Source organism: Haemorhous mexicanus, chromosome 2 (genome assembly GCF_027477595.1).
Source record: "Haemorhous mexicanus isolate bHaeMex1 chromosome 2, bHaeMex1.pri, whole genome shotgun sequence".
Taxonomy (NCBI): Eukaryota; Metazoa; Chordata; class Aves; order Passeriformes; family Fringillidae; genus Haemorhous; species Haemorhous mexicanus.
The window spans coordinates 112,409,519-112,431,811 of record NC_082342.1 but is presented as its reverse complement, the minus strand read 5'-3'; the positions used below and the strand labels follow the sequence as shown (position 1 = coordinate 112,431,811).

General features: G+C 39.2%; 1 protein-coding gene across 7 annotated transcripts in view; it reads left to right on the top strand.

Moving 5' to 3' along the window:
* Positions 1 to 1,135: 1,135 nt before the first annotated feature.
* The window catches only part of DMD (dystrophin), a 979,946-nt gene continuing 958,788 nt past the window's right edge, over positions 1,136 to 22,293 (top strand). For 3 of the 7 annotated variants that reach the window (XM_059839941.1, XM_059839940.1, XM_059839936.1), the window contains exon 1: positions 1,137 to 1,443. In XM_059839941.1, the coding sequence (XP_059695924.1) occupies positions 1,401 to 1,443 (43 nt within the window). In that variant the 5' untranslated portion in view covers positions 1,137 to 1,400. Of the gene's footprint in view, positions 1,444 to 22,293 lie in introns of all 7 variants that reach the window. The other 4 variants (XM_059839939.1, XM_059839938.1, XM_059839943.1 and 1 more) reach the window with 2 other exon arrangements.

The following is a 22,293-nucleotide window of genomic DNA, read 5'->3' as shown; positions in this document are numbered from 1 at the left end:
TGTATTAATTTGACTATCAGTGTAGAAAATGCCAGTGGCTGTAAAGTTATATTACACACTTCATTTTTGTGTTTATTTTTCTGTATAACCCAGGAAATTACTTATAAACTTATAATCAGCATGACTAGACACATTAAGCTTTAAAACTGAAAAATACCTCTTTTCAGGTTTTTAAGGATAGATTTTAAAAAATGGACAGCATAAGAGTGTTTCTTCAAATGACTTTTCAAATGAAACCATTTACATGATTTAGTGTGGCCTGTCTCTAAAGGCTGTACATACTGTACAAAGTACATATTGTAGAAAGCAGCCTCATAAAAATCTGGGTTTGGGTGAAGGATGCTGCAGTCCTTTTCCCAAGCATTGTGTGGATGCCTGTTTTTCTTTTCTGTGCAAACTAAAGAGGCTGGCACTGAGTGCAGGGGGAGAGTTTCAGCCCATGCCCCACCTGTTTGGGATTTGGGACAGAAGGGATGTTCCCAATGTTAGGAAGAGAAATAGGCAGGCAGCTTGTGTGCACTCATTCCTCTGCTTCCTCTGCAGCTCCTGGGCTGTGTACAGCATTAGCACTGCGTGGTTTTGGTGGGAGTGGAAAAGGTCAGTTGTAAGTCAATAGTCCTGGGGTTTTTTGTTGTTTTTTTTTTTTTTTTTTTTCCTGTTTAAGCAGCTACTGACTTACCACAGCTTGTGTTAACATTTACACATTTAGTTTGGTGACAACACTATTTTAGGGTTTGTTTATTTTTCTCCTGCTTGGGAGGGAGGTTGAAATCCCAAAAGTCAGGGAGGGTTGTTGCTCCTCTCCCAAAAAAGGAGGAACCTGTCTGGGGATGGGCTGGGGGTCATTTGCTGGGAAGGAATCAATTTTGTTTCACAGGGCTCTCCAGGGAACCGTGCAAAGGGAGCATAAATATCTTCACCCTGCTTTGCAGCCCGAATGTTCCTTGGGAAGCTGCAACCCATAATTTAAATCCATTGCACATGCCACCCTGGAAGCAGAGCCTTATACGTCGAGTGCATGGGCTGTCCTATTATGGGAAATCAACTTTGTTTTGAAGGGGAAGCACAGACAGCATTGCTTCTGCGCAGGTCCTGGAATTTGAAACATTTCGGGGCCTCCAAAGAGCCCTGGCATTAGTTCCCATGCCGGCTGGGTGAAGTGAGGATCCTGCCTGTCCCTGCCTCTCCCCGCCCGGGACGCGCGGACCCCGCGCTCCCACCCCGGGCAGCGCTGCCCGCTCCTCTGCCGGGCTGCCGGGGCTCTGCGGGGACACAGCTGGCCCTAAGCAGGGACAAGCCTAATCCAGCTAAAGCCACTGGAGCAGCAAAGTTGGGATATACTTTGCCAAGAAATATTTTGCAGTTGTTTTCTTTTTTCCTCTGTTTTGTGGAGAGATTTCATGTCTGCTCACATGCTTTGGTATGAGGAAGTGGAAGATGATTGTAAGTATGAACAGACTGACATAATTTATCACAATATTCACTTTGACAGAGCAGTGTAGTGCCGCACAGCCCACTAACAGCATGCATTTTTAAATGTTTGTTTTCCAAGACTAAAAGAGGAGAGCACCTGAGGGGGAAAAAAAAGTGATTTATTTTTGGCTCTAATAGGGGGCTAATATCCTTTACATTATATATATAAAAGAAGTCATCCTGAAACAGTATCCAGCTCTCCTTTGAAGAAAAATAACACATTTCTTTCTGAAGTTCAACAGTTATTAAAGCATGGGGTTAAAAAAGAGAGAATTGAGGAGACACACCAATACACTTGAAAAAAAATAGTATCATTATTCTAATAATTTGGCAACACATCAAAGGAGTAATCAGTTTCTTTGAACTTTAATGGCATATGCAGTTTCATTGCCTAATATTAACTTACAGAGTAAGAGAGCTCTTCTCTGGTTGCTGAACTGTCTGAACTGTCTGGTATCAGCTGAATGAGGGGGTGTCTAGTTCGGAGTGAGCAGCAGCTGAGCTCTCCCATGGACTCCCAGAAAAAAAAAAAAAAAAAAAAAACCCACACCAAAAACCAAAAAAAACCCCAGGCATCTTTTCCAGAGTTGCACTTGTTTGTTGGTATAAAATGAACCTCTATGTGCAATATGAAGAAAAACAGAGGATGCCAAGAACAGGAGACTGAAGAGAGCCAAGAATGAAACAATGACAGAGAGTTTTAAAATCCATCTACCATGCTCCCAGATGATCTTTCTTCTTCCTCCCCCACCCAGGCTCTCAGAACAGATTGTGCCAGTGAAAAAAGAAATGTCAGTGTTGTCTGGACATAATCTGTGGTCTCTGCCCCATTTTATAATGTATTTTGTCTCTTCCACTTTCAGCTTAGTCTTGTTAGATAGAATTTCTGGTTTTCTCTATTTTCTGATCATAAAAGGCATGGAAATACAGACCTGTTGTCATTTATCCCCATAGCATATCATGGACTGCGTCGTCTATGTGATGAAAACAGTCTCAAAATAAGATGAAATTTTTTTATGTTTGACAGGAAGGAAGTTTAAAACAGAAAATTTCAAGGTTCAGGTGTGTTCTTATGCCATATTTGCTTTCCTTTTTTGCAAGATGAAGTCAAACATTATTTTTTTGTGCAATAAATAAAACTTGAATTAGCTATTAATTTTCCAGACAGTTTTGTACTGCTTAGAGAGCTCCTTCAGTGAAAACATTTTTTACTTATTGGACACAGTCTTGAAGTTCAAGTAAGGCAGAACAAGGAGAGCATCATTATCACAAACTGGATAATTATGAGAAAGTTTACTTAACTTCTGAAAATGTTGGAGGTGCAGTTGGGAAGAAGAAATGTCTTGGGTTTCTCCTAAGAGGCTTTAGTCCTGGCTAGCAAGAGGATTCTTTGGAGAGGAATAAGGATAATTTGTTGTTCTCACTTTTCTATGTACTCCCTTTCCAAGGGAAATCACAATGTCAGCCCAGATTTCTTTTCCTCAGCCTTGGGGAAGAGATGGTGCTGCAAGGAAAGCTGGGCAGGTGCTTGCTAAGTAAGGGGGAAAGATATTTACTGCTTGGTTCAAAAGTTGTAGTTTCACTCTAGAAATGTAGAAGATTAGTAGATGAAAGAAAGAAAAAAAAATAGTTGTGATAGAGGTTTTGTACAATATGAATAGAAACCAGAGTTGCATGTAGCAGATGAATAGCATTCATGACAAGAGCCATTAAATCACTTGCTAAATTATGTTATGTAACTGTGTCCATAAACTAAAATGAAAGGGTGATGTCCTAGTACTTTTTGGGAGTTATTTAGCTGAATGGATTTCCTCAGCTATATCCTCACTCTTTTAAATAGCATGACATTTTTCTTTATATAATTTTCTATAATATTTTCGAGGGGATTTAATACCTTTATTTCTATAAAAATGGAAAAATCTGTATCTGCACTTTGTGACAAGGTGTGCCCAAAATAATGTTCCCAAATTTGTCCTCTGCCTTCATTCAGGACATGTCACATCCCCTACTTTTTGTCTTTGCTTCCTTTGATTTTCTTTCCATATTGGATGAAAACTTTTTTGCTTTTAAAGGTTACAGTGGTCACTTACACCTTTGTATTGTTTTTAAATCCATCCTTTCTCTTTTCTTGTTGGCCCCTCTTCAACCCTTCATCCACCTCTGCACTCACCTCTTCCCTTTTGTGTTCTGTTCTCCCCTGTGCCACAGCAGTAAAGATGGGCTCTTCATTCCCTGACTCGTCTCACTTTAGCTGAGAATGACCTTTGTGAAATACAAAGGTATTTATTTATTGCCAAGGGCTTTGCTTTCTTTCCTGAGCTGTTCAGTGTTTACTTCTTCCTGAGTCAGACTGGAAACTCCTTGGGGCAGCTGCTGTCTCTTCCTCAATTTCTGCAGAGTCTTTGACAATGACACCTAAATAATAAAGTGGCAGGGAAATGAGATATCATAAATTTCATTTTGTTTTAATTAAGATGAGATTACTGGGAACTTCATTTCAGAAGTCAGTCTCCCTAGGGGATTCAGTATCAAATGCTGTATTTCTTCCTTCTAGCAGATATAATCCTCTTTCTGTGTCCTTATTTTGACATGGAACCAAATTCTGCTTGCAGTCACACACAGGCATCCTCTTTCTCTGCTTGGATTTGCAGAAAGTAGTGACTAAAAATAGAATTAATCATCCAGCATGGAAAAGAAATTAATCCTGCCTGAAAGTCGGTGGCCACAAGGGGTCTCTTAGAGGATGCCATGGATGTTCCTCAGCCGGGGTCCATCCAGGTTCACTCCTCAGCTCAGGTCAGAAATTTCTGAAGTGAATTCCCAGATGTCAGATTCCCTGCTAATGACTGTGCAGCCGTGCCCAACCCAGGGATGTTCCCTGCATGCCTTTTGGAGGAGGCTGACTCAAAGCCACGCTCTGGGTCTGGCTGGGGGGCACAGACTCACAGTGGGTGTGTGGGGCACCAGGGTCACACTGGAGCTCCTCCAGAACGAGCCCTGTGACACACACACGCCTTGCAGGGGAATGCTGGCCTGGCAGGCTCCTCCTGATGGGCCACATGATCTGCTGTGGCTCAAGACAACCCAGGGAGATAGGAGGAGCATGGCAGCAAACTTCTTTGGGTCTTGGTTGTAAGGAGAGAACTTCTTGGGAAGTCACACCCTAGCTAGTACAGGAGGGTGCTTCATTCTGTCTGTTCCCTCAGCCCTGGTCCTCTGGCTGCCCATGGGCATCACAGCTGCCCACAGATACCTCCAACACAGTTATTGATCAGGGGAATTCAAAGAATGGGAGTCTAAGAGCATGCTACCTTCTGTGAATATATAAACATTTTTTAAAAGGAAACAAGTCAATTATTTTACTAATCAAATAGTTGTTGATAAGATCACATTATTTATTGCTGAAAAGATACAATATTTGTAAAAAAAGATTAACCATTAGACTAATAATGTGAAATTATTCAAACCGAATTGTCTAAGGGGTTAAGCATTTTTAAATGATCTCCAGAAGAAACAGGATTAGACTCATATATTTTTTTCATGGATTACTGTGAGACAAAATCACATTGAATGGTATTTTGAATCAAGCAGCCTCAATTTGAAAGAGCTGACTTGTTGATTTTCACAGTACATTTTCAATTAAATGTTACCCCAAAGCTTAATTACCATTTAGGAGGATAACCATTGTACTGTGTTACAGCTAACTGCTGGATAAAGACTTCTCAATAAATTTAGTGGAACTTTTTAGCATCACATTGCTGTTGCAGGAGATGCACTTGTGGTAATACCGTATCACTGCCAGGGGAAGCACAACAGCATTGGGAATTTTAAATAATTGTGCCTTATCCAAGACTGAGCTTTGTGGAAAGCAGGAATAATGGTTAATGGAGTGTGGCTTTCCAGAACATCTTGCCAACAGTTCTGCACAGAGGAACAAGATCCTTCATCTTCCCAGAAAAACACGTGGAGCAAAGGAGGTGTTTGGGTTGAGAGAACTCGCTGCAGAGACCACAGAGACTTCCCTTCCAGGTTACTTACTACATGTGCAACAAGTCAGAACATTTTTAATTATGTGTTTTGAAGGACAGATAAGCTCCATTTTGAGAAAGTCATAACTTTTCTTGGTTCTTCTTGCAAGTCATATTATAGGATATTATTTAGAGCATGAGGCTGATACTATTTGAGAGATTTTCTGGTCTTTTCTCTAATTCTGTATTTTTAAAATATCCATATCTATCAGTTGGCCTGTTTTTCAGTTGTACTCAGTCTTTTATTCTGAAGAGCAAATACAGTTTTTAAATATTATGAGAATGTGTAGAAGAAATAGTATTATGTGAGCAGAAGCATATGTTCTTGTAATTTTGGATATGTTCATACAAGATAACAGTTAACACGCCAGATTTATACTTAATTTCTTTCTTGAAGAATTTGTAAAGGAATATTATCTTCAGCAGAAAGAAAGTACCATAATTTCAATGATAATAAAATAAGAAAATACAGTTGTAAAAGTTTCCTCAAAGAAACCATTACAGAAGTATCTTAGTCCTAAGGGTGTGGTTTTTCTCTCTAGAGTAGTTTTCTATGAAGTAACATAATGGTTTCAGGGTTCCTTAAAAAAAAGGAAAAAAAAAGCTTTAAAAACTTCAGAGTGTAGAAATGACCTAAATGTTGATCCAGAATATCACATTTTGCTTAGCTTGCCTTTGTTAAAATCTTTGGCAAGAACTCTGGGGACCCAGAGGTATTGCAAGCACCCCAGAATGAGAGAGAAAATGAGTTTTAGTCAGGTTAATCAAACCTTTTGTGCCTGTTTCTTTAAACCAGTTCATTCCTCTGGATGCCAATAAAGTCTAAGAAAACTCTGGGTCTCTTGGCCTTCAGGATCATCCCAGTAAAAACAGACATTCCATCATCTGAAATTTTGAATATAAACTTGGAAAGAAGAAGGGCAGATCATTCACACTGGATGAGGTATACAGCATTGTTCAGCTGGACACATGATAACCTGTATTTTTTATACAGTGTGAAAGTTGTTTTCCTGTGTGAGAAATCAGCTACACTGGGTGCAGGAGCATGGCCATGAGCATGGGATGCCTGCAGGGGAGCCTCCCTGTCCCACAGCCCCAGGGCTTGCCATGTTCTAAAATTGGTGCCTGCCTTCGTGGCAGAGCACCTGTGTGCCTGTGCTCTGGTTTGTACAGGAAATTATCCCCAGGTAAGGCTTTTAATTCTCTGTAGCAAAGGGAATTGAGGGAATTTAAAGGGTGATTGGAATTTGACATTTCTGCCTTTTTTATTCTGAAAGATACTTTGATTAAAGTGTTGAAAAGCCCAGCTAATGGAGGTGTTGCTACTATTTCAGATATACAGAGTATGAAATTTGAAGGCAAGCCAAATCACAATGAAACAGAATAATGATGTCCTTGGTTTATTTTTCATTTGGTACATTCAGGTTTTGATTGGATTGTGAGTGAGGCAACAGTTTTCTCTCCCAGAAATCACTGCTAGTCCTTGGAGGTTTGCAGCCTGTTGTCGAAGCAGAAGTGTTTCCCTGTGAAGGTCATGGACTGCAGTGGCTGGAGAAAAGCGAGGGGTTGGAGGGGAAGAAAGGAAAGAAAGAAAGGATTTGTTTATTGGTCCTAACCAGGTTCAGGCTTCTCATAAGAAATATTTCTGCAGTGAAATCTATTACTGCTTTGACACAGCTCACACTCTGCTCATGCTGTGTGCACCAAAGAAGTTGTTTAGAAATCTGAGGTCTCTATTCATCTGTCCTCCTCTCTCCTAAGCCTCTCCATGCTCATCACACACAAATGCTTTAATACCCTTCACCTTGTTGTTTCAGTGTTGGTTCCCCTCACCCCAGTATTTTTAAGCTTTTATTTGGAAAAGACTGTTCATGAAGTATTTCACTCTGAACAAACCTCAAAGCTACCTAGCTGTTGCTGAGCTTGGGGTAAATTAATGCAAGCACTGTATTTTCTAAAATATTAATAACATTAAGTAGTTATCATTGTTGGAGTTGTTAGAGAGCACCTGATGAAGTTACTGGGTGGTGGATTGTCTGTGACGTGTTTTGATGTAAATGTCTGATGCTGTTGATAGCAATAACTGGGAGTGTTTGTGTCCTTTTCTTTGACACAGGGAAAATGCTGTTAGACATAAAGCTATCCTGTCACATTCCTGGGCTTAGAAAGTAGGAGTCCCCAGCCCTCCCTGGCTGTCTAACTCATTCCAAAGCCGATCAATTAATAAGAAAGGAAATTGTAAGCAAATCTGTTTAGGCTGGGGGGACCAAGAGGGACAGAGGCTCTCCTTGCTGCAGAGAGATCCAGGTGGGACTAGCCAGAGACAATCCTGCCCAGTTAATGAGGGCACCTGCTCATTAAAATGAAGGGGAAGAGGAAACTGAGAAGCTGCAAACCTGTGGTGGATTTGTGGACATGATGTGTACAGGCTTACTAACTCAAAAAAACTCAGCTTAGTGGTTTTTTGTGCTGCTTTTAATGAACATTTTAGGAAACCCCAAATTATTTTGTTGTATTATTTCAGAAATACAACAGTATTTCTTTAATTCATTTGACTTTATTTACTGTTGACCTTTTCTTATCATGTGATTTAGTACATATTTTATTCCCTGCCCCACCCTTCCAAGTCCTGCCAATGATGCTGGAAATAGAGATCAGTATATTTTTACACTGAATTCTAAGATCACATTTATAAATGCTTGGTTGGCTGATGGTTACTCACACTCCAAAAATGCAGAAGATCCAGATTAAAGTGTTTGTTCTGCTTATACTGTTTACAGAGGAGAAAGTTTTGGTAGCATTGGATGTTGAATGGAAACCAAAGGTGAAGCCAAGTAACTTTTCACAAAAACGAATTCTTGTTTTCTCGCCAAACCATGAGAACAGTTCCTTTTATAGTAGTCTGTAAAGGACAAGCTTGTTGTAGGCGTCATTCTGACCTTTCTGTTCTTCCTAATAATTAAATAAATCAGTTTTAAAATCTCTAGAAAGAATCATGGAAGGAATTGAAAACTGTGAAATAAATGGTGGATTCTAGGAGCAGATATATAACAGTAGAATGCGTAACACTTACTGCAAACAAAAACCTTACAAATTTATATTTATAAGTAAAAGAAATCATCCTAAATCTGATTTTTTTTTCCTGTAACTGTTTGAAGTTTCATATACCTGTATCCTTGCCTGCACAATGTTTCAGTGATACTAGCATAGATTTGAAAGAGGTTGCTTGCATCAAGATGCTTTCTAGAGGGCATGTAAGTAGAACTTGTACTTAGTTGTATCAAATTCCTCTATTAGGAGTAAAAGCTATCCTCTGTGAAGTGGAGTTTCTGTCCCAATTACCTGACTGATGTAAAGCTTCAGAGAATATAAGTTGGGCACATTTTTGCCTTGGGAAAGGAAATCTATTTGATTATGTTGTCCATCTCTATTTCCTGTTCAAAACAAGGCATGTCTTTACAGAATCAATTCAGAATTACTGCTGGGTTTAGCACAGTTGCTAACTTAATAATGTTTTTCAACTGTTACAGCTAAAAACCATAATTGGAAACATTTTATGTTTCTTTTGAAAGAAACTGAATGACAGTAACATTCGCTCTTTCATCTTGTAAGGACAAACCTATTTTTCTTGGGGAATAGTAGCTGAATTGTGGAGCCCAAACTCTTTCTACGAATACTGTTGTCAGCTCTCTTATTTTCTCTTTAGTCCTTTTGCTGTTTTTCTATTTCTCTGAGTCATCCACATCCATTGCTGTACTGCTTTAGCTACTTTAAATAAGCCCTTTCCTCCCCCAAGAAGGCTTGCTAATTATTGCATGTTATCCTAAGCTGATTTAACAGTCATTTTGCCAACTCTTCGCAGCTGCTGCTACTGCTGAATTGATTCATTTTGCACTTGACATGTTGCAGGCAAATGTGAAGCAAAGTTTACTTGACCAATAATCCTCCCCCTAACTGAAGGAAGAATGTGATTTGAACAAGGACTTGTTCAAAATGTGGACAGAGGTTTTTTTCCCCTAAGTCTGCCTACAGTAGACACCAAGGTTATTTGCTTCTTATCTGTTAAATTCTTATCTAGAAAGTGAAAAATGTCTTAGCCCTTAATAGTAACCAAGGAATTCATTTTTTTCCTGGTGCAATAAGTCAATCTATGGAGGCTTTTTTTGATGGATTATGAGTTCCTAAGAGGTGTTGTGTCTGTCTTGGAGTGCTTCCAGGAACTGTTGCTCAGCCTATAAACCGATGATATTTCACAGACTCGCGGAGCAGCCAAGGCTGGAAGATGCCTCTGGAGATCATCTACTCTAATTACCTGCTCAGAGCAGGGTCAGTGAGAGCAGGTTGCTCAGGGTAATGTCAGCTTGGGCTTTAAATATCTCCAAGGATGGAGACTCCGCAGCCTGTCCCAGCAACTGACTATCCTCACAAAAATCTGGTTTTCTTCTTAATTATCTATGGAATTTCCTCTAAATTTCAGTTTATCCTATTGTCTCTCATTCTGCCAGTGGGCACTGAAGAGAAGAGTCCGACTCTGCCTTCTCTGCTCCCTCCCATCAAACATTTAGTTACTGATCTAATCCCCCTGAACCTTCACAGCTCCCAGCTGAGCAGTCCCAGTTTGCTCAGCCTTTGCTCATCTGCAAGGTGGTCCAATCACTTGGTCATATCTTTGTGGCCCTTTGATGGACTCACTCCAGTGCATCTATACTGGGAGCCCAGCACTGGACTCAGGGCTCCAGTTTTGTCTGACCAAGCTTCAGCAGAGAGGAAGGATCATCTCCCTTATCCAGCTGGAAACAGTCTGCCTGATGCAGCCCAGGATAATATTTGCCTTCCCTGCTGCCAGGGCACATTGCTGGCTCATGCCCAGCTTTGTGTCCACCAGAACCATTTTTGGAAAGCTGTTTTTCAGCTGTTGTGTCCCCAGCTTCTTCTGCTGGTTCGTGCAGTGGTTCCTCCCTCTGTGCAGGACTTTGTGCTTCCCTTCTTGAGCTGCACAAGGCTCCTGTCAGATTCCTGGACAGACATTTCACAACCAGCTCCAAACTTGAGCCCAGCAGTTCAGCTAGTTTTCAATACACCCCACTGGCTGCTTAGTCTGTTAATAAACCTTCAAACCAGGTTTTTAAAAATGAAAATGTTACAGGAGACAGTGGTAAAAGCCTTGCTGAAGTCAGGATAAATAGCATCAAGTGCTGTTCCCCCCCCCCCCTCACTGTGCCAGTCACCTCTTCATGAAATGTTGTCAGGTTGGTGAGGCATCTCTTTCCTTTGTAAAACCATGCTGTCTACACTCCCAGTCAGCTTCTTTTCTTTTCTTTCATATGTTAGAACATGATTTCAAGGATGATTTGCAGGTTTTTCAGAGGATTTGCTTCATTGCTTTCCCAGATTAGCCAAATATTCTTTGCTTTATTTGGAAATAAATGCCATTTACTTTCTTCCCCTTCCTCCAGAGTCTCCCACAATCACAAAGGCCTCTCTCAAATAATCAATAGTCACCTTGCAGTGACTCTGACCAGCTCTTTCAGTGCTTTTGTCTGCCAGCAGCCTGTCTGACTAGTGTGGAAGGTGGCTTTAAAGAGAGATTTGGGATCTCTCATGTTCTGTTGATGCCAGGTTTTTGCAGGGTGTGCACACAAGAATCAAAACTGTCCCTATTTGCCTGTGTGCCCATATTATAAACTAGCTGCAAATCGATTTGGAGCTAGTCTTTCAGGATGTATTCATCTGAATTCTAGCTTATCAGAACTTCCCTTTGCTGGAAAGCCCATGTAGTTAAATTATTATGTACTATAGAATGTCCATTATTTTTAAAAGCTATTCAAGTTAAAAACTCCTTAAATATATGCAGCAAATACCTACAGTAGTATCAACATATTTTTGGAAGTTATTTAAAAATTAGAAGTTAGCAAAGTGTTTAAGGTAGTACTTTATTTTGATTTGTATTCTGTGAAAATATGGTTATTATTTTGAAGACTTGTTGCAAATTTACTCTGAGTGCAAAAAATTTTTAAAAAGCCTGAGAGACCTTTAGTTGATATACATTTAAACATGCTGAGATTTTATTTTTGATGTCTTTAATTCAAAATCAGAGGAATAAAAGTAAGCCCTTTAAAATATTTGTTGCCTTCCAAATGAATGCTGTTATTGAGTGTACAGTCAATGTGTCTCTCATAAAAGTACTGTGGTTGACTTTGCCACTTGAATCTTTTAGATGAATATAAATTCTGTTTGTTCCATCTTTCTCTGTATCTGTCTTATGTTTGGGTAATTTTTGTTATCATCTTCTGTTATTACAGCAACTTCAATATGCTTCCTGATTATTTTCTAGTTACAAGAAACCATCAGTGTTTTTAATAACTAATAAGAGATGGTACATATTTTTTCAGGCTATGTTTTTTTATGTCACCTGAGTTTTAAGCCCTTTTTTTTATGTTATATTAATTTGCTAAAGTGCAGCAAAGAAAGAGTTAGCTGCTTTTTGAACTTTTCAGTAGCATATTCTGTGATTACATGAATGTGTAGCTCAGATAAATGCTAAAATTTGGAATAAGACATTTCAAGTGAGGTATTGGAAATATTTACTTATAATCAGAAGTCATTCAGTTCCATTCTAATGGGAAAGGCTTCCAGCTGGGAACCTATTAGAAACCTGAGGACTCTTTTTGGAAACTTGTAAGATGTACTTTTATATAACAGCTTTACATTAAGACAGAATATTTTTGAGCCAGAAAGAAAATGTATTGCGCATGTCACAGTGTCCAGGATTCCCTAAGTCAATATCACTTCTTTGAAAGTTATATTCTGTTTCAGTTTTACATTTTACAAATTTGCATCATCTCTATTTTGTTTTATTGGCATGCTTTGTATTGTAACTTGCATCCACTGAAGCCTGTGTTTTAGTCTGCAGCTAAACCTACAGCTGTGACCAGCCATGGGAAGTTACTTTTAGTTACTGATCCACTATTTCTTTCTCACACAGAAACAGCACACCTCTCTGCAATTGCCTGAGTCCTTTGCCAAATGCCAGGCATTACATTTTATCTATGATGATTTAATTTTCTGTTTTCCACACAGTAAAAAATCCCTGGATTTTGTTGTCCAAGGATTTTTTTTCTGTTTTTTTTTTTGTTTTATTGTTGTGGGGTTAGTTTTTTGGGTTTTATGGTGTTTTTTTGGTCGTCTTGTTGTTTTGGTGAGAATATGTTCCTGGGGAGTTCTTGTACCTGAGTCTGGAATACTCTAGGATTTTTTAATGTACTCTCTGTACCATATAGCCTGCAGTGTGCTGTGAAATATAAATGAATGTGTCAGCAGTGTGCTTTGTAGATATGTAATACAATCAGTGGGTCTACAAGCATTAATTGGATATTAATTGCCAATGTTCTGTGCAAAATTCTGACGTCCAGATGGGATTATGAATTTGTAATCACCGTAAACAAAAACCTGGTTGGTTTTTAGTCAATGAATTTGAATACTGAAATTAGGTTGGCAGAAGAGAGCAAGAATGTATTTTCTGTATGAAAAGAGAAGTTGTCGTGGTGTAGCCAGGGCTGCAATCATAGCTGAAAATGATCAAAGATGTTGCAAGAAAGAATCCTGGAGGTGAGTTTATGAAGCTTCAAGCACCTCGTGTGATGGTAGTGACAGTTATTAGCTATTACAGCTGTTGTTGAAAGATCTAGTTATTCTGAAGCATATCACACATGATCTGAGTGGAATGAATGTATAAATCTTTCTAATTATTATTGATATGGTATAACAGCTGAAAGTAATATTTGTGGGAAATCGTATGCACACTTCAATTAAGCTATAATATAAATGCAATTTAAAATGTAACTGCAGATTAAGTGTAACACTCAAGCCTGACTTCACGCAGAGAAACCCTCTTATGGGGCCCTGACTGTTAACAGTGTCATCCTTTTTAACAGGCAAAAATGTCACTGCTGCAATCCAGTCAGAATTGCACCAGAAAATCAGTGAATCCCATTGTTTCTGTGACTAATGTAGCCACTACCCCAGGTTTCCTTATGCACACAGAGCCTTCCTGCCTCAAAATTTCTTTATGGAGGCCAGGAGGACAGAGCTGGCTTTCAGTGCAATTCAGACACCAGTGGGGCAAACGGCACTTCCAGTTTGTGGGGTTATTTATTATGTATTCATATTTTCTCATATTTCCAACAAAAGAAGTGCATTTTTATATTTACAGAACATTTACAAGGTTTTTTTTTTTTATGATACCAATATCATGGTAATTATAGCCTTCCTGAAGAATAGGGGATGTTGGGGACAGCATGAACTGAAGAAAAAGCAGAATCAGGTAGGCTGTTTGAAGCTGCACTAGGATGTGGGGCAAATGGAGAGAAGAAGTCACCCATCAGAACACAGCCAGAGAGGTTTGGAGGAAAGACCTGAGATGCATGTCAGCCACAGAGCTCTGCCATGATAATGCATGCCAGTGAAGAGTTTGCAGGAGAATGTAAGGTGAAGAAAACCCTAAAAAAATACGAGCAGGAGTAGCAGATCTGGGAGTTCATTTTAACCCTCTTTACTTCTCATTTGCATGCTTGTGTCACCATGTCTTCTCAGGCTGGTTGGCAGGTAGATTTGCAAGACCATGCTGCTGGAGTTACAGCTTTCACAAAAGGGAGTATGGTAACAAGGATGAGAAAGCACAGGTCTCTCACTCAGAGCCCTTTCTAGTTCTCCTCCCTTTCCCTCCCTGACAGGTCTGCTGGATGTCACTTCACCACGTCCCTTATAATCTAAATCATCTTGTTCTGTGTGTACAATAAACCACGTGCTGGCTTGATGCAGCATGGGATAAATTACAGAATATGCATAAATTGTGATGGGTTCAATTAATCACAGACTGAGTTAATTTAGACCTCACATTGGAATATCTGTATTCCTCATCTTCAACTGGAGCCTCATTTATGGCCTGGAAGGACTTGTTAGGGTCTCGTTTGTTCTCACTGAAGCTCAGTCTCCAGCACTGGTGCTCTTCCAGGTGCTGCCTTCAGGTCTCTGTGGGGTTGGACACGTCCACCTTGAGCACCAGAGGCTGAAAACCACAGAGGGAAAGCTGCTGCTCAGATTGGGGCAGAGGCCAAAGCCTGACAGCCCACACTTCTGGAACAGAGATCTATTCACTAGAGGCTTGAGGGAGGGAGAAGGAATGTCTGGGTTGTGTGGGGCCAGGGCTGCTGGAGGTGCTCCAGGACTGCTCCCATCATCCATTGTTTGAGTAGTATTGCCCATAAACTGCTTTGCCAACTGCAGGGCACTGGCCCTCTTTTGCCAATTGTTTTGTCATGATTGTCCTTTTGCCCTCCTCCTCCCGCTTCCCTGTAAGAAAATTAGATTCAATTTTTACATATTTTGAATAAAAATGGTATGGGGCCTGTTATGGCTTGGCACAAAAAATGGGCAAATGGACTGGGCTTGTTTGCCTTTGCCCACAGGTAATGAGACTGATGGTAAATGTCCTGCTAAGCCTTTCTTCTCTCTCTTCCTTTATTGTCAGGAACTGCAGCTTTTGAAGTAGTAACATGGTTTACTGTGACTACTGATATTGAATCCCTCTCTTCCTTTTTCAGACAGCCTTCTCATTACTGTTAAGAAAAGTCCCAGCTGTTACAATGCCAGTTTTTATCCCAAATCACCAGCATGGTACACTAATCCCTTCATTCTGTCTGAAAGGATCTTATTCTCTTTCTGCTTTCAAAAAACTAACACCACAAGAGAACAAAACAGAAAAAGATCCTCTCTGATGGAGTCTTAGTCTTCAGGCAAGGAACAGGAGTTGCTGTTGATTTTATTTCCATAGTATTGATAATATTGCCTCTTGATCTGCTAAAATGACTGTTGTCACTTATATTACTTTACCCTTTATCTCATAAGAACATAAATCTCATTGTATGGCTCATTCTTTGAGCCAAGAAAAATAAGTAAAGTGTTTCTCATAATGGGGTGGGAAGATCTGCTGGCTCCTCAGTATTGGCTTTGCAGACTTTCCAGTCTTCAGCTGTGAGCCAATTTTGTTTTACAGTAAATCTCTTCTCCCAGAATATTCCTTAACTGACCATATAGATTTAATCCCCTTTTGATCCTTGACAAAAACTCCTATCTCTTTTCCTTAGGGATCTTCAATTTCTTTTACTGTGTTTTCAGTGCTCCTTTTTGCTATTTACTTGGATACTGAAGAAACAGGAGATAGAGAAAAATAGAATTTTCTCCTGTGTACCTAAGACACATTCTCAAGTGTGAGAACATATTAGGGAAAAAAGTGCTTGTATTTCCCAGTGTTTTGAAAACATTATATGGTGTATTTTCCTCAAGAAAGTGGGAAATTAAGTATGACTTTCATATTTAATGTATACTACCTTTAGTGTTAAAACTCTATGAATATTTATAATCTTACAAGCCTTTTCACTTGGCCATTTACTGTTAAACTTCATTGAGTGCAGCTTCTCTGGTTTATTCATATGCCTAAGCTGAGTACAACAGTCCTGTGTTCAAAGACTTTTGATAACAACTTTGACTTAAACCATCCTGTGGAGAGTGTCTGTGATGATTCTCTCCTTGTCTTGAAGCTTGTGGAGGAAGTGATCTCACTGCCTGTTCAAAATTGCTATTATTTGCCTCCCATTAGGTCCTTAAAACGGCACTGTAGTTCCTTTATATTCTTGAGAGCCCACAAGTCTGCTGGGAACAGGATGTTGTGGGAATCTGCAAGTGTACCCTTGGCTGATAATTTTTCATTTCAATATTGCTGCTAGAGCATGGGGCTTACTGGCCTTTCCAGCCCACTACAGGGTTTGCCATGCCTTGAAGAACTATTCACACTCAGGTCTTTAGAGATGACTTCTGGAGGCATCTCAGCCAACAAAGAAATTCTTTTTTGCTTTCTCCTTGTTCTGTGCAATTTGACTCTGCAATATCCATGGTATAAAATTTCTTTTGCCATTTTTTCTCTCACTAATCACTTATCTATGATGTACTTTGATAGTATAGAGCATTCTGGATCTAAGATAAAAGCCCTTCTCCCTTCTTTCTCGCTGCCCTACAAATTACTCAAAAGGTATTTGCACACTTAACAGTCTTCTTGACTTAGAACATCAAACTTGCAGAAGATTTGCACTGAAACTGTGTGTAGCACAATCAGGAACTGATTCAAATATGCATTTGATAATCATGGATTCACCCTTTGCCTGTTAGCACAGACAGGATTCATTCAAAATTTGAAGAATGGTTTCAAGAACTGTGTCACAAATGTATTATTTTCAATAGCTACTTGACTCAGTTTCTGTATAAGCATTCTACTTAACTCAGCTTAACTTTGCCTCTCATGGTTTCCCTGACCAATATTTGAGTCTATTTCAGGCATCTTTAGAGAACTTAGGTAATTTTACACAGGTTTATAAATTTAATATGCTGTAGACGAGTATATATATTGTGTAAGAGAGAAATTATTTGAATATAGGATGCTCTCCCTTTATTAAAAAACAGTCCATGGTTAATAAAAAATTGAGAACGGCCTAAAATCTCATCATTAGAAAACTGTAGGGAACTGTACTGAGGGCAGAACTGTATTCTGCCTAGTGATGAAAGTTAAAACTACTGTACTAAATAGCCATGAAAAGCATATGAAGGGATCTAATTCCTGTCTGATAGATAGTTATGAAGAAAATTATGTCAGACATTTCTCAGAAGTGCATAGAGAAAGGATGAAACAGGTTTTTTAAATTGAAATGTTGACAAGATACTTAGAATATTGGTTTTTACTGTGGGTGTCATCAGTGAAGCAGAGGGGTTGTAGAATCTCCTCCCTTGGAAGGGTTCCAAACTTAATTGGACACAGCCCTGAGCTTCTTGATCCAGCTCTGGAGGAGGCCCTGCTTTGAGAACAGTGTTGGACTAGATGGCCTTCCTTGCAGCCCAAGTTATTCTGTAATGCACCTTTGCTTTACAAAGAGTGTCCTAAGCATATGTAATTTAGAACAGAGTTATAGAACTACACATTTTCTTAAAAAAAAAAAAAATCTTATTGAAAACTTTAATTTGGAAACTTTTATTTTATTTTTTGATTTATTTTATTTTATTTTATTGATTTTTTTTAATCTTTTTTAATTATTTTTATTATTTTACTTTAATTTTGTTTCAGCTGCCTGTGAGGTTTGCTTCTCAATATCTCCCTTGGGACTACTCTGTTAATTCCATTTTGTATTTATTTTAGTGAGCCACCATTCTAGCTGGTTATTTCCTCAGTGTAAGTGTTCCAAATTGTCATCCCCTGTAATCATTAGAACTGCTTTTCAATGATACATAAAGATAATAATAATAATTTCTGAACACAACAATGTAATCAAGAATGAGCCTTGACAAGTTCAGATCTATTATTTCATGGCACATAGGGCAGAAGGCTCTTTATTCTTCTTGTTGCACAAAAATTATGCTAAAAGCTCTGCGTAGCTGTTTGTCTCAACCTGTGGGCACTGCTCAGAACTTTTCAAAATAGTTTCCACTGCACAGAAGTAAAACAGCTTTGACTTGGATTAACTGGAGCATAGACTCCTAATGAGCCAGATGGATCAACATTCCTGTTGGGGAGAAATGATAGTTACAATGTTTTCCACAATAACCCAGCAGTTGCCTTGGTTTTCTCCTCAATGAAAGAAACAATGTTCATCTTGGTCCTTAATGGTTAAGCAGTGATTGCTTCGAGGCATTTCCTTTGTAAAAACCTTTTTTTACATCATTTTGAATTTTCCAGGGAGGATCCAAAGCTGGAATGCTCATTGAGGTTTCTCCCTGTGACTGACTGGGGACAATATCTGCCAGCTAGCTCTAAACTGGACAGAGCACCTAAAGAAGAACACTGCCACATAACCCTTTGATGTAGGGCGTGTAGGAGGTTTTACTTTGTTCACATCCCTTGTGCAGAAAGCAGGCAAAGATCAGAGCAACTGCGCTTGGGAGTGCAGCAGGTGATAAGTTGTAGAGTTCAATGCTGAAGATCCCAACAGTTCAGTGTCCAAGTGTAGGGAACCTTTCTGTGTGGACCTACCTGGTCTGCAGGCTCCTCTGGCTGGGCAGAAGGGGAGTGCAGCAGTCTCTGCCCAGCAGCACAGTGAAACAGTATCTCAGTGATGTGCCTCAGACAAAATGCCCAGGCTTTGAGTGCAGCCTAAATTGATGACATTCCCAGGGCAGCTCCTTTGTCACCGCCCCTCCCACCATCTCATTCAGCTTCAGAGCTTTCCCATGGACTGACAGCACTTTGAAAAACACGGGAGGAGTGGGACGGCTGCTGCTCGCCAGCTGCCCTAACCCAACTCTGCTGTAAGCCTGCACTTGTGCCAGCTCCTGCCTTGCAAAAGGAGCAGGGAAGTGCTTATGAAATGGGCTTGTGTTCATTCTGAATAGGTACAGAAATGTTAAAGAGCAAGGAAATACGCTGGAAAGATTGTGTGTGTTGGGAGGGAGAATTATAAGCTAAAGGGATTGTGTTCTCCTACTTAAACACTAAGAGGGAACAAGGCCTATCTCTGTTCTCCAACACAAAATTTCCTGTAAAGTCACTGACAAACTGTGAACGATACATAAAGACCATGTAACTTAATAGCTGGTCTCCCATATTCTCTTTTGACCTTTCAGCTATAAAAGACAATTCCTTAGAGTTTCCAAAAGTACAGTTCATTGCTCTTTGGTTTAGTGTTACAGAGCAAGTATAGTAAGTAACAGACATTATTACAGTGACTTTTTTTGTCTCTTTGCAAAACCATTATACACCTCTGTGACCTTTAAAAGAAAAAGTGCAAATATGGTTCAGCAAATGTTTCCAGCATTAATTTCTGTTTTTCAGAATTACAAATAGTGGATCTTAATCCATATGGACTGTATAAAGCCTGGTTTATTCCTTTTTGCTTTACCTATGTTTTGATAGTTTTTCTCAGTTCCCCTTCATCCAATATTCTCTTAGTCCTTTTCTCAGTTTTTCCTCTATTTGTGATCGGAGAGCAGAAAATACTTTTTTTTTGGTTGGTGGTTTATTTTTTTAATTGTAGAATGTGGGATTAGTTGTCAAGAAAACCCAACCCTGTAAATCACAATAAGATAACCATGTAAAATTGATAAGATATTTTCAGTTTTACTACTGCCCTGGGCAACCTATTATCTTTTCCTTTCACTCACAAACTTAAAACCTGAAGGATTTTTTTTTTTTTTGGTTAAGCCTTTTTCCACTGTTTGTTACAGTTTGTTTAGAAAGGAACTTATTACTATGCAGCATATGTACATGGAAACCAAAGCATTGCCAAATTTATAATGGCAGCAGAAAGAATCATAACTTTTTTTCATTGTTAAGGAAATGAAACTATTTTCTCCTCAGGGTTGTGACCTTATTGAAACATGACAGCTATCACAGCTATTTTCCTTTTTTTAGCTTTAAAAAAACCTAACCAAACAAATATTTTTCAAGATACTCATGTATTTTGTCCCAAACCCATAGAAATTGCTAACCACAAATGTTGCATATTACTGTACTCTCAAACACAGGTTATTTTGCTGCCTGTGAGGATACATAGGTCAGCTTTAAGGGCGGGAGCAGTTACACATTGCTGTCTTTGTCTATTAATTGTGAAGTTTCATTTTTCTGAAGCCAAAAGGAGCTTTATAAACAAGTGAGATGACACATAAAATCGACACTGTGGGTTGTTTTTTAGTGTTTTGTTCAACTCAGTTCTTGAATATTTGGACAAGAACAGTTAGAATTACTCTCACACCACTAGTGGTTTGTCATTTAACTCTTGCTCTGATACAAAGTCTTCTGCTCTCTCTAAAATATCCTCTGCTGGCATGCATGAATATTACTCATTTGACTTTAATTGAGGATCTGGCCCAGGCTTTGATCTCTATTTAGAACTTGTCCAACTTTTCCCTTTATGGCCAACAATGTAGTACCAGATTTCTGCTAGCTGAATACATGCACTATATATATATATAAAGTAACTAATGACCTTTAAATAGCTACCAGTGGACAATTTTTAACTTGTTATAATAGTTTGAAGCTATTTGGATGCCCTGTCCTCGCTGCAGAATGCAGCACATTAACATTCCAGAGCCCACAAGGACATTTACTATGAATTGTGGCAGTGTTTTCCTCTGTGTCAGATTTCCAGCCTCTCACGTAGTAGCTGAGTCTTGGTCTGAGGAACTCCAATGCACAGTGACAGTAAGGAGCACTGGAAAAGCATTTTTGTGGGCAATATACCCCCAGAAATCATATTTCAGCCCCCCTTCACAGAAAAAAAGCCCAAAGCACCTTGGCATCTATGGAGTTCCCATTGTCAACAAGTGAAATACACTGGAAATGGCAACAGCTGCCTTAAATTTCACCGTTTATGCATATAAATACGAAATAAAGTCTACAGATAAATACAAAATAAAGGTTACAGACTAACATTTGGGAGCATGGGAAGGGGAAGCCCATTTCCTGGCATTAGAGTCTGAAAACAGCATCATGCAAAGCGGAAATTTTGTTCTACAAATACAAAGTTGTTAAACCATTGTGAGGAATGACAGGCTTGTTAAGTGGGAGTCTTAAAAAAAGCAGTGTGGAAATTGAGTCTGGTGGTGTATAGTTTTTGTGTGTACACATTTTGCTGAGCCTGTGGAATGGCAGAGCAGTGAATATGTTGCTTCTTTCCAGTTTTAATTGTGTCTCTATTTTCTGCATACATTAGAGCATAAATGGAGCTATATTCTGCAATACAGCATAAAAGGAGGTATCTTGAATAAGGAATAAAGGAATAGTTACTCCCCTCAAAATGACCAATATCTAACCTAAAATTTCCAGAAAAATAAAGATGTTCTAAAACTTGCTTGAGTTTATTGAGGAAGTATATCATAGGAGGCTATAATTCTAGAGTTTGATATTATTAAGAAAAAACAACAAAAAACCAAGCCTCCCATAACCCCTTTTCCTCCAAATCAACTAACTGCTGTTTCATTATTTTTTTAGTCTTTTAGGAAGATTCGTTAAGGAAGAGAAGGGTTTATTTTGTGAAACGGGTTAATTTTGTTTTATTTGTTGAATTGTACATTTGAGGTTTGGATTTCAAATACTCTCAGCTCTGAAAAGCAGTGTTGGCTTTCACCAGCAAAGTGACTGCATGTTGGAGGATGATAGAAGAAAATGTACTTGAAGTGATGGTGTAAGAATAACACCTGAACTTGAAGTTGAAATAAATAGTTCATATATCAGCTTCTCTAGCAGGATGAAGTGTTAAAGTTTTCAGGACTAATATTCCTGGTTGAATAAAAGCTGTGGATACTTATGAGCCTGTATGACATGGCCTGGATTGATCAGGGAGATGACCTTTTCCATGTGAGCTTTTGCAGGTATCAGGGCTAAATTACTCCTGATTCCTTCTGTCTAATATTTCTTTCTGTCTGGTTCTGGTACCTCAGAGATGCTTTTGACAGGTGCTGTGATGCTCAGTAAATGTGACAGAATTGAGAAGATTTCAATATGTCCCTTTAGACTCGAGGCCAGACACTTGGTGATGACTGAAGACCATGAAATCTCCTTTCCCTTGTCAGGGGCAATCTGGGAGTGGGTGCTGGCTCTGTGACAAAGTGCCATCATGTACCATCTCTTCCTGCGATGTGCAGCACTGCAGCCACTATATTTTTTTTGTTGAAAGTTGGGATTGTTTTCAGGAAATGTGAAATGGCTGTAAACTATAGCAGGGCTTTTCAAAAATAATCTCTAAATCAGGAAGTG